At 43.2% G+C, this 12,140-nt stretch overlaps 1 protein-coding gene across 1 annotated transcript in view; it reads right to left on the minus strand.

Annotated features, from left to right (window-relative positions):
- LOC108575398 (serine/threonine-protein phosphatase 2A 56 kDa regulatory subunit epsilon isoform) overlaps nt 1–12,140 on the minus strand; it is a 31,830-nt gene that overhangs the window by 1,443 nt on the left and 18,247 nt on the right. Inside the window, exons 2-3 of the mRNA XM_017938176.1 lie at nt 361–557; nt 89–283 (exon numbers count right to left, since the gene is read on the minus strand). Of these exons, the coding sequence (XP_017793665.1) occupies nt 89–283; nt 361–557 (392 nt within the window). The remainder of the gene's footprint in view (nt 1–88; nt 284–360; nt 558–12,140) is intronic.

Genomic DNA, 12,140 nt, shown 5'->3' on the forward strand with positions numbered 1-12,140 from the left:
CCAGTAACTATAAAAAAAAATAATACAATATTAAGAAGAAATGCTACATAAAAATATACTGCATATCATCGTAAATTGTATATTGTACCTGTAGAACAAATTTTTGGTCAATAACTCTTTTGCCAATTGTTGGTTGAAAATCTGAAGATTCAAGAAAGCGTAAAAAGAATTCATAAACCAATTGCAGATGGGGCCAGCTTGCCTCCAGTGTTGGATCATCTTCCTCTGGATCGAAATCTGGATTTTCACTAGGTGGTAATGTGCGAAACAGATTTGCAGAAATCTTTAACAAAGATATTATTATATGGTAAATATACCATCAAGTTCCAGATACAAACGTTGTTTCTGTAATATACTAACCATTTTAATGATTTCCGGATATACATGTTCTGTAAGGACACCCCGTCCAGTTGAGATGTATTCAACCAGTTCATTCAGTGTACTACGTTTAATTTCTTTGCCTTTGAGATCTGCCATTGGATCCATGAAATCAAAGGTCATGCAACACTGCCGGAGTTTTCGAGTGAACAACTCTTCTTGCTCCGATGGTGTGACATCTGTAACATTTTAATAATCCTATTTATAAAACGTAAAGAGTCATCTAGATTTAATTATTCAACATATTCATTTGAATAATAAAAAAAATAGTTTCCATTTTAAAGATTTATCAAGTATTAGGTTGTATCTTCGACGCGCGCAACAATACAAAATTGTATTTATGTTTATTAATCGAAAATAAATGAAAAGAAAAAGGATAAATAAAGGTCAAGGAACAATAATAAGTATATTGGCGTTTATTTAGCATATTTCTCATGGTTCTACGTTGAAACATATAATTATGGATTTCTGCTTTGTTATTGTATCGGCGAATCGTCCGATACGTTAGTTGAGGTTATGGTTCAAACAACACGCGCGCGCCATGCGGTGCATATGCAGTCGTCTATTGGCAGCACTGTAACCAAAACGTAATAAATTCCTATCAGGAGTGTTCGTGCGCCTGCCTCTGATTTCTCTAACGCTATTGAACGTTAAACATCGTTATTTCTCTCAATAAATATCAAAAACAAATTATAAAGTTCAATTTCTCCTGCATTATCACATTTCAAATTATGAATTCGACGAGCCATAATCGTCAATCGAAGATATCTGAACTAGAGCTGTATATTTAGGGTAACTTCGAAGAAAGTAGCCATTGATTTATTCTATCTATTTATCATGTACATCAAGTTCCCTCCTTTACATTTCATTCCATAGTGACGTTTGCTTTATTCGTTAATTGCTCGTTCGCTGATTTAAACGATTCTTGCTAATTTACTCTGCCTTGAGGTTTCGTTTGCCTCGTGCACAAGTCAACGTTTATTTTTAAAATGTCCACACGTCTTATTATCCACGATATTATACGTATTTGTGTTCAAAAATTATCAAGAAAAACAACAAGGTTCGCGAAAGAAATTTTTTAAATTCCTTTTTCATTATTACGGGTGCAAGTTTGAAGTGAGGCTTAATTACAGAAAATCTAACCTAATTCGTGCATGATTTATTATCGACGAGGAGACAAAATTCATATTCAAAGGGAGACGTTTCAATTTACGAAAAAAAAGAGAGAAAAAACAGATAGAACGACGACTACAAAGGAAGTCGTATCAGTATAGAGGAAGAAACTATCTGGAATGTTCCATCGATGAGCGAAACGATTTTCACAAAAGGCCGAGAAACGCATGTACATATTGAGAGGCGACGAAGCGACATCTTCTCTAGCGGCGTTGCTTTATTCGAAATTTTTAACGAGAAAATAGCTGCCGCGGCATAAATTACTCAGGTCTATTAGCGTGTCTACTTCAGAAAAGGGGGGTTTGATCGTTCTCCACCCCGTTTCAACGGAGTTTTCATTCACCGTCGTGTGCTTGGCGAAAAGGAGGACAGAAGGAAGAACACAAGACACCGTTGCAACGCTCTCTTTTTCTCTCCATACGTTAGCCCCACTCTTTCTCTCTCTCTCTCTCTTCCATTCTATCTCTGCCCATTTCTCGGTTCCTATCTCTTTTTGCTCGTGGCGTATTGATTTACCCAGGTGGTGAACTTTAAACTCGCATCTCTACTCGTTTCCTCATTCATCTCGTGGCCTTTGATAGTGACGCGAAGAAAATAGCGTTCGTCGTGACAGATTAGTTAATGGATCCGACACCAACGTCTATTATCTATTTTTTACACCTCAAATATATATCGAAGATTACCCTATAAATTCATGAATGCAACACAGTGGGAAAACATTCAAGTACGTCGACGTTCTTTTTACGTAGATTATTTTATTTCAGATACCGACAGGACAATTAAAAGTGAGGTTAGGACGGAACGCGAACCGTTTGGGCGCGTTCGCACAGCCGATAATCAAAAATGAACGATCGTATCGTCAGAGCAAATACGTTCCTTGCAGCTTTTGAATCGTAGATTGCGCTATCGGGTAAGATAATTAACGTAGAAGGCCGTGACGTTAAACCAATGTCGCTATTTGCTCGTTAAAGCGAACTTCCGCGATGTGATACTCTATACCACGTTCATTACAACGCGGAATCCGTGATTCTCGAAACGAATCGTAAGGTAAGAATTACATATCGACAATAGTCAAAACCATATACTGCAACGTGTTACACGAATACTCTATCGTATTCAAGCAGACATTACTTCTCCAATTTCGTTCGTTTTTAGTTTCGATACACGCAGTATACCGACGTGTTAATCAGAGGAACGAGGAACAGGACTGTTCGGAGGCGCTCGTAAGTTACAGTTATTTTAAAAATCAGTAACGTACTGTAATAAACCAACCATAAAACGGGCCATCAAGCGTAAAAAAGAAAGAAAAAGAAAAAAACCACTCGCCTCACGCTCCAGATTCTACCCACCGCCGATCGTTCCACGCAAGATCCTTGTGTCAAGATCGCCAAGTAATTGAAAATAGTCCGAGCATCCAGAGAGGCGGGACGAATTAACGCGAGCTTTCAGTCGACCCGTTGAAAGAACGAAGAATGCCAGAATCGTAAAAGGCGCGCGCGCGCGCTCATTCGACGGAAGGGAAAACACGCGGTTAGGGCGTGTGTAAGAGGGAAGAGGAAGAAAGAAGAAAGAAAGAAAAAGGGAAAGAAAACATAAAAGGGAGTAAAGAGAGGGAAAAGAAGGAAAAGCAAAGGGAAGGGAGAAAGAAAGAGAGGGAGGAGATAAAGAACTGAGTAAGAGGAAATGGGAGCAAAACCTTGACGACCGTTAAAGGCTGAAAGGATGCTCAGAGAAGTGAATGCGAGGAATTACGAGAGAACCCTACGGTGTTGCATAAAAGTGCACGCGCGATCGAGAGTCATTAATAACGTTCACCAACCAGGCAACAGATCGCTTTAATTGGTAATCGGGAAACGAGCAGTGCGACAACTCCACTATACATAAGCTTTTATTTAATAACGTTACTCTCTTCAATTACACCGGCCTTTACCGTTCCCTATATATATATATATATATACCAATATCATGGTTTACGTAATTGCACGCATGTCTGTCTCACAGAGACAAAGAGAGAGAGAGAGAAGAGTAAAGATACATTACGGATATATCCGTGAGAGCGTATGGATGGATGAATGAAATTTTCGAGGAAGCGATTTTGGCCGCAATCACGGCGTTAGAATGCCGCTAAAGTGGCCGGTAAAAATAGTCGAAAGGCGGCTCTCGACGCGCACCGTCCGCCAGCCGAGTTCCGTTTCGAATATTAACCCGACCACCGTTAACCAAACTAGAACTGTATTCGATCCTCCTCTCACCGTCAGATATACGCCTATCCGTTATCTTCTCGAGATAATAATAGCAACGATAATAATACAAAAAACAAAAGAAGAAAGAAGCAGCTGTGGAGGAAAAATCACACCTCGAAACTGATACTGCGCGCTGTTAATAACATTTCAATAGGGAAAAAATATGGCGTAGATTTGTAAAGAACTGTGAATCAATTGAATAATTGCACAATTGCATAGTACTCGAGACACTGGGGCGCGGCGAATCGCGAGGACGACTCGATTTCGTAAGTCAGGGTCGCCGTTGTAACAGCGGCACACGACCTTTATAACAGTTTGAACGAAGACGCGCGCCGCCGCGACGCTGTCGATAAAAATACAGGGGCGCAATATGGCGATGGATTTGATCCAAAGTCTTCCAACGGAGACTTCCCTCCAGTCGCAAGTGGAGTAGAATGAGAGAGAAGGAGGAGGAACACGCCACACGCGTGAAACCAGCCGTTGAAGATCAATTACGGTCTACTTATTGCGAACGCGCCGCGCATGGAGCACGCGGGTCGAACATCTTAGCTATGCGACCTTGGCTAATGCACTTAACGCATTGCTGACCGAAGAAATTACACTTGAATAGGTGCATAAAACTTTTAACAAGATTTCTAGGCGAAAGAAATATTTCTTGGAATAATATCACGAGTAAGGCGGTACAAGGAGTAGAAAAAAGGAGAGGGAATTAACACGTGTTCAACGTTCGATTGATAACATTTAAAAATACATCTAGACCGGGCTATTTTTACACTCGATAGAGATTTCAATCGCGACGTTTCGACGATAAAAAAAAGAAAAGAAAAGAAGTAAAGAGGTCGGCGAAGACCTCGACGAAGAGAATTTGTTTGGTTTATTTTCAGGTCGGTAAACGGGAGACTCGCGGAGCAATAATCGTTGTTTTCTTTGTCACACGCGGACAGCCTCGATAATTTCGTATATTTCCATCCGCGGCCACGCCGGAGAGGACCTCGATTATTTCGCTTCATTTATTTTCGGCCTCGGCGAACACACCGGTCTCTACCGTGTTCCACTGGCCGGCATTCTCTACGTAATTAAAAACAGGAAACTTTTTTCTAGAACGCGCCGGATCGGCACAAACTATTCGCCTCTCTAGCTTCTATAAAAAAAAAAAATACTCCAAAAGTGTCTCTCTATTTTTGCCATCGATCTCTCTCGTTCTCTCTACTGTTCGTCGATCTTCGAAACAAGCTACTCGTTTTACCTCATCGACGGGGCATCTCCTAGTCGTAACAATTATCTTCGGGGAATGGACCGTGTTGTCCCGTGGTTGTGTACCCAAGTAAACTTTGCTTTCCATCGCAGAGCAGCGTGGCCTCAATGAATTTATCGAATTATGTGACCTCCTCCATCCTCCCCCTAACCCTTTCCACCTACTCCTTCTCTAGAGTACAAATACGTACGTGATGGTCGTAGGTAGAAGGCGCACGTTTCTAACTACGGAACGGAGGAGAATCACAGGTCGGTGTTGTTGCCAAGAAAAGGCAGCATTAGCAGCACGCGGCCAGAAAAGCGGAAGAAGAAGAGGAAGAAAACTCGCGTCATCCTGAATCGTGTATGACGACACTAGCTCTCCTCTACGTCTTCGAGAATTGACACCGTGCCCGGTATGAGGAGTGCGGCGCGGTTGTGACCGGTCCAAAACATAATTAGAATTTCGCCACTTCGGCTGAGGCACGCCGCGTCGGAAGTGCAATCTTATTAGCTGTTATTAGCCGGGTGTTGAATTTTCACCGCGTGGAGAAGAAGCCCAGGGTCGCGGCTAACACTCTCTGGCTAGGTGTTCTCCTCGTTGTTAGAAACGAAGAGCGCCGCCTCTCATTTTTGGATCGCTATTTTCGGATCACGTGTAATATGTAATTTTAATCTCGGAAAGTGGTTTGGAACGGGGAGAATGAAATTTTGAGAATAAACGGCGGACGTAGAGAAAGGGAGAGATTAGAAGTGTAGAGCAACCGCGGTGTGGTTTGATAGCGGAGCGAGTTACGTGCACGATCATCTAGCATGCACGTATTTATAATTTCATTCATAAGACGAGGTACTTTCACGTATATACTCGTGCTCGAGCCCGTAGTATGTATCGTTCGTGGCCTTGCATCATGAACGTTGCTTTTACGACTATTCGCCCACCGCACGATTCTTTGATGCGACGAAAGGGCCTCCGAGCGACCGGCTGAACGACCTCGCTGCTACTGCACCTTTACTCGATATTCGTCGCGTATGAATGTCGCCCGGGAAATTTGAATCCGCTGTAGAAATCCTCCCCTCGCGTGGCGAATTGAACAATACCAGGCGAAGAAAGAGGGAAGAAGCTTCCTGTACGTTTATCAGATTTCGACGCGAACCTTTCTTCTCCATCGAATCGGTCCGAGTTTTTCTTCGTTGTCACGATGACGAAGAGGAACTAGAGCGAGATGGTTTTGGAGAACCGTGTCACGTACAGTCGGTTCTTTCTCCACTTAAAGTCTGCCGCGACAGACTCTCTCCCGAAGTTGATCCAGCGATGAGAAAGAAAAAAAGGAACGTAGGTCACGGGACAAGGAGGCGAAGAAAAACGTCATCCATCCTTTCTATACGGTCCCTCTTCCTTCTACTCCTCGTCGATCATCTGCGACGACGCCACTAACCGGAAACGAACGGTTCTCTCCTCCCTCCCCAACTCCGTCGATCGCGAAATTTTCTCGAAAATTGTGTAAGCGGAACGGTTTACCCGGATATACCATCACCGGGCGAAACTAAATCACGCGATGCTTAAAGCGCGAAGGTACCATTTACAAGCAGAGGGGAGGAGGTGCAAATGGCCAGGCGGCGTCTCTGACGGTGTCCCGGAAGCTCGCAGCCTTGGCTTCCACCCCGCTGCGAGGATAGAGGAACAAAGGGCCGCGGAGAACAAACGTTCCTCTGGATCGGAAGCGAGTGGCGAAGAGCAGTGTGACGATGATCGAGACAGTGGGAAGGTGGTAGCTGCGCGAGAAAACAGAAGGCAATCTCCAGGCGTCGTTTTAATATTCTTCAAGGCGCGAGATAGAGAGGGTGGAGTGAAACTGATCGCAGGTTTTGAAATCGAGGACGACGAAGCAGCAAATCGAGTAATTCGTGGTTTAGTTAAGGTTTCGATGGGGGAGGTTGCACGAACGCCCCGAATAAACGAAGAAGAGAGGAGGAGAGGCAAGAAGAAGGGTGGAAGAGGAGGAAAAAGAGAGAAGCTTAGGGTGTACGTGTGCAAGGTGGCAAGGAGAAGGGAGGTCGGCGGTGAAGAGAAGAGAAGCAAAGGAGAGCGTTCGAGGCAGCCGGTCGCCGGCATTCCGGATCAATACTCCCACCGCCGTCGCTTCTCTGGGGGTTGGTCGGGTGGACCAGCTCTCTTCCTCTTTCGCTCCCTTCGTCTTTCACCCTCTCAAACCCTCCCACTTCTCTCTCTCTCTCTCTCTCTACTCTTCCGTTTCTTCTTCCAGCGAACGCGTACGTATAAGTACCTTCCTCCTCTGCCATCTCTCCCTCCCTTTTTCCCTTTTCGTATCTTTGCGTTCAACTTTCGTTACGTTATTCGCCGAATAATGCACGCACCCTGTTACATCTGTAAAGTGATTTTTTTCCGTTTTCAACCGTTACACCGGCGAGTAGAACACCTTGCCAATCGCTTATCTCGTTGGTAAATCCCCTGATAAGGTCGATACCGATTTCCAATTAACCCACTGACTTATTAGTCTTTTACTCATTAGGCTGCTTTCTGGTTTAGTAGTGCATTAGGTGGAAAGAGGTAGTGTATTTGGTAATACTCGGTCTTGTTTGGAACTAAAATTCATTTTTGTTGCTAATGCGGCTCGATCACGATCTGTGCCACGAGTACGACTCGTTAGAAAGCAAAGGGTTAATACTAACACGTCTTCGTTGATTAGAAGAAAAATTATGGAACAACGAAGAATTAATATCTATCGTAAAACAATTGTCTGGTGATAATGCTAGCTACTCAGAAGCCAAAGTAACTAACTCCATAAACTAAAATTTATTAAATCTCCTTTACTCGTGAAAAATTAAGCGCCAAGCATCTGCTTCGATACTGAAACTGGAAGAACACCAAAAAGTGGAGTCAACAAATAAAGCAAGCCTTGCAAAACGTACATAAATACACACCTAACTTCCAAATCACATAGTATAATAGAAGCCTCAACCCTTTTACCAGATCCTAACACTAAATCATTTCCTAAATTAACCCAGAATTTTCAAAAAAATTCTTCAAAAAATTCCTCATAAAAGTGAACAGTCACCCCAATTCAATTCCCACACACTTTCGCACACTTCCACCTTAATTGCATAAAACAAACTTCGCACCGCTGCGGCCAAAAGGAAAGGCTCGGAAGCAGCGCCGAAACGCAGCCACGTTTCTGGAAGCGTAGCAAGATCAACACCGTTCTCTATGAATCGACCGAAGGGAATTCGATCCTCTGGCTTCACCACGAGGAGTGCACAGCGAAGAGAATGCGCCGGCCGGACTCCACGCGTGCCGTTACGTAATTCTCATTAGCGGAACGGGAGGACGTAACGCGAGACCGTCGCCGAGATCGAGCAGGAAGGTCGACGTTCCGATGATGTCACCGGTGCGCACCGCTCTCTCTCTCTCTGTGCCTCCACCGACACGCTCTCGTCGATCGATCCCGCGATTCAACCCCCCTTGCCAGGATCTGGCTTTATTGCCTCGGCACAGTTCGCGCGGAATCTCACCTCCCTCTGTTGTACCGTATGGAGGATGCTGCCGAAACCATTTTTCTACCACCCTTTGCCACGCTCTTTCTTTTCGCCACTACGTTTCAAAGATTCAAATTAACGTTAACACTACTTTCCCCCCCCCCCTTTTTTTTGTGTACTCGGAGAATGTACCTTGTTTTTAGAGGTTAGTTTTCAGTGTACGTGTGTGTGCGAGAGTGTTTTGAACCGTCGATCGATCTTAATCTTTTGCGCGGTCCTTTGATTTAAACGAATTTATTAAGTAAATTATAAATGATTAAGCATTTTTTTTACGGATTAATGTTACAGTGAAGTTTAGTATTTTGTAAGTAATGTCGCGCTGAAGTATTGAAATAAAGGCAAACTACATGGCACCGCCTGAGAGTGACCAAATGAGCGCGGACTAAGTGGAGTATTTGAAGCGCAAAGGGTTAAGTGTTCTATATTTTCTGTCTCCGCCGTGTCAATCACGTTCATCGTGAATTCTAATTAATTAGGCCTTAATGTCGAAGGCACCATAAATACACGCGTTCAGATCGTTTTCAAGTGAGTATCAGAGAATTATTAACCCTCGGACAGCGTACAGCGGAGGCCGGGTCAAATATGACCCAACGCAAAAATCTCTCTCGTACGCAAGCGAGACTCTGTTCTGTCTGAATGCCGCCTAAAAGCTGGGTCAGCGGTGACCCAGCATCCGTCGTCGAAAAATTAAAACAAGTTACTCGACTTCCATAGACTCCCTAATAAACTACCATCCCTACAATAGGATTTTTCTATTTTTCCTCGGGTTGGTACTATAATATTTCCGCTGAATAATACGTTAAGCTCGACAGAGCTGTTCTCGCGAAGAATCGTCAGCAACCCTTAGTAAATTCTATTTCACAACACAGAGGTCAGAGTGTATTATCCTATTTCTCAGCCTCTGATATATCCTATTACGCTCATCTCTGTTATTGTCAAGCGAATTCACTTCAGGGTTTTCACTGTTTGGCGTTTAAGAACGAGCCCACGTCGTTCAACAACATAACACACTTTCACCTACAAACACGCGAATCCTCCAACAGTTAATTTTGGTAAATGTTTGTGCCGAAGGTGCGGTGTTATCGTGATTAAAAAAAGAAAAAAAATAGCGACAGATATCGTGGTCTGTGGGGTGAAAAAAGGGTCGCGTTCAAAGCACACCTTCGCTAGGTTCAGTCTGGCCGCTCCCTTTTCTCGAAGATCGCCGCTCACGGAATCCCTGACCTTCTTTAATTAGGAAAGCAACGACGGAGTTAACGGGCGAGAATTAACGAGGCCTGGCCGCGACCGCGAGGAACGGGACCGAGGAACGTGGCGTGCAACGAGACTATCGCTCTATTAAGATTCTCGTCTATCAACCTTCTCTTTCCTCCTTACACTTCTTCTTCCATCTTCTATTCGGTGTTTTTTTTTTTTTCTCTTCCAGGACAATTAACCAACAGTCCGCGAAACGTCATAACAATCGAACAATTCCATTCAGCAATCCACTCTCGATAATCGTCCTCGCAGACGATGATATCATAACCGAGGCACGCCTTTCGGTCGTCACCACCACGTTTCCCGTTAACGAGCGTCGTTTTTCAGATGGTTACAGTCGCGAGTATTTCTTCTTCTTTTTCCAGGTCAGAAATGGTTATTGTAAATTAATTAATTCGGTGATCTTAAGGTCGAAATTTCTGCGTATTCGTTGCACAGTACTGTGTTTTCCGAGTAATTAGAAGGTTAATAGAAATTTCTGTTCGACGAGGAATTCATTTTTCTTCTTTGGTTCACATTACTCGTGAATAGTGGAATGGACGTGTGTAGCTGGTGGAAGAGATATAGGGAGGTCGTAAATTGAGAGGCGACACCGATTGATGTTGCCGCGCCCTGGGCTCTTCGTCATTCATCAGTTGCTATCTAAAATTTCTGCTTACTATCTTTCGCGCAGGATATACGGTATTAACCCTTTGGCTGTGGTAGATTTTAGTACGTAACGCGCGTTGCAGACGCGAAATCTTCCTTTAAAATTTTTGTTGAATTTTGAAATTAAAATTTTTGAATTTGTGGTTTCTAAAATTAAAGTGGAAGAGCACGCAAAGAAAAAGGACCGGGGCTTAAAATAAGTGTGCCGAAGGCACGGTGGAAACAAATTTTTAAAGCGCCTATAGACGCAAGAGCGCAATATTTGAAACGTCTATAGATTCCAAGAGCGCAATATTTGAAACGCCTATAGACGCCAAGAGCACAATATTTGGAACGCCTATAGACGCAAGAGCACAATATTTGGAACGCCTATAGACGCAAGAGCGCAATATTTGAAACGCCTATAGACGTAAGAGCACAATATTTGGAACGCCTATAGACGCAAGAGCACAATATTTGAAACGCCTTAGGCACCAAGAACGCAATATTTGAAACGCCTATAGACGTAAGAGCACAATATTTGGAACGCCTATAGACGCAAGAGCACAATATTTGAAACGCCTTAGGCACCAAGAGCATAATATTTGAAACGCCTATAGATCCCAAAAGCATAACATTTGAAACGCCTATAGGCGCAAGAGCACAATATTTGGAACGCCTATAGCCACCAAGAGCACAATATTTGAAACGCCTATAGATCCCAAAAGCATAACATTTGAAACACCTATAGGCGCAAGAGCACAATATTTGAAACGTCTATATCCACCAAAAGCACAACATCTAAAACGCCTACAGCCACCAAGGTCACAGTGCAAGCACAATATTCGAAACACCTATAGGCCCTAAGGGCGCACCACGAGCAAATTTTCAAAGCACCCAAAGACACAAAAGCACACTTTAAAACACCTACAAACCCCAACAAAGAAATTGCCAACCTCCCAAGATTAAAACATATATTTTTGAAATATTCTACAATCAAAGAATCATCTCAAAATTAACATCGAACGGCCCTGAGCAAGTCTCGAGCTCCTTATCTCTCTGGAATTGCTGTTTTGGCGCTCGACTTACGTGTATTTTGACGCCCGACTGATTTTACGACCTCGTCGTACCAATTCCACCGACTGTATCACTCGAGTATTCGAAAAAAAATTGATCTCAATCAATCTATAAAGAACAAACTTACAAAAAAAATAATTCGATCTAGAAAGGGTTAAGGTCGAAGGAGAACCTAAGTTAAGTAAACAGATTACTCCGCCCAAAAGGAATTCCAATGGTTAAATTAAAAGATACGTTATTAGAAACAGAGTTTAATTAGCATGGAGGTTAATCGAAACGTCAATTTAAGGGAGGCGGCTCGAGCAACCCTTGCGCAACAACAACCCGTTTACAGCGGTACGAAGCACTCGAAATTACCATGTTGATACTACGGGAAAATGTGTCAGGTAGAAGAAGATGCTCTCCGACTGAGACACTTCAATTTGCAGTAAATAGAAGTTCATCGCGGCAACTTGCCCTTGCTTTAACGATGATATCATCCGATGGACAAAATGCATCCATAATTCCGCTACATTAACATTGTCACAATTAAATCGTTCGTTTATTACTCTCTTCTAACAAATAACAAACAAACGAAGGTAATAAAAAGAAAAAGTT

Source organism: Habropoda laboriosa, unplaced genomic scaffold (assembly GCF_001263275.1).
Source record: "Habropoda laboriosa isolate 0110345459 unplaced genomic scaffold, ASM126327v1 scaffold297, whole genome shotgun sequence".
Lineage (NCBI taxonomy): Eukaryota > Metazoa > Arthropoda > Insecta > Hymenoptera > Apidae > Habropoda > Habropoda laboriosa.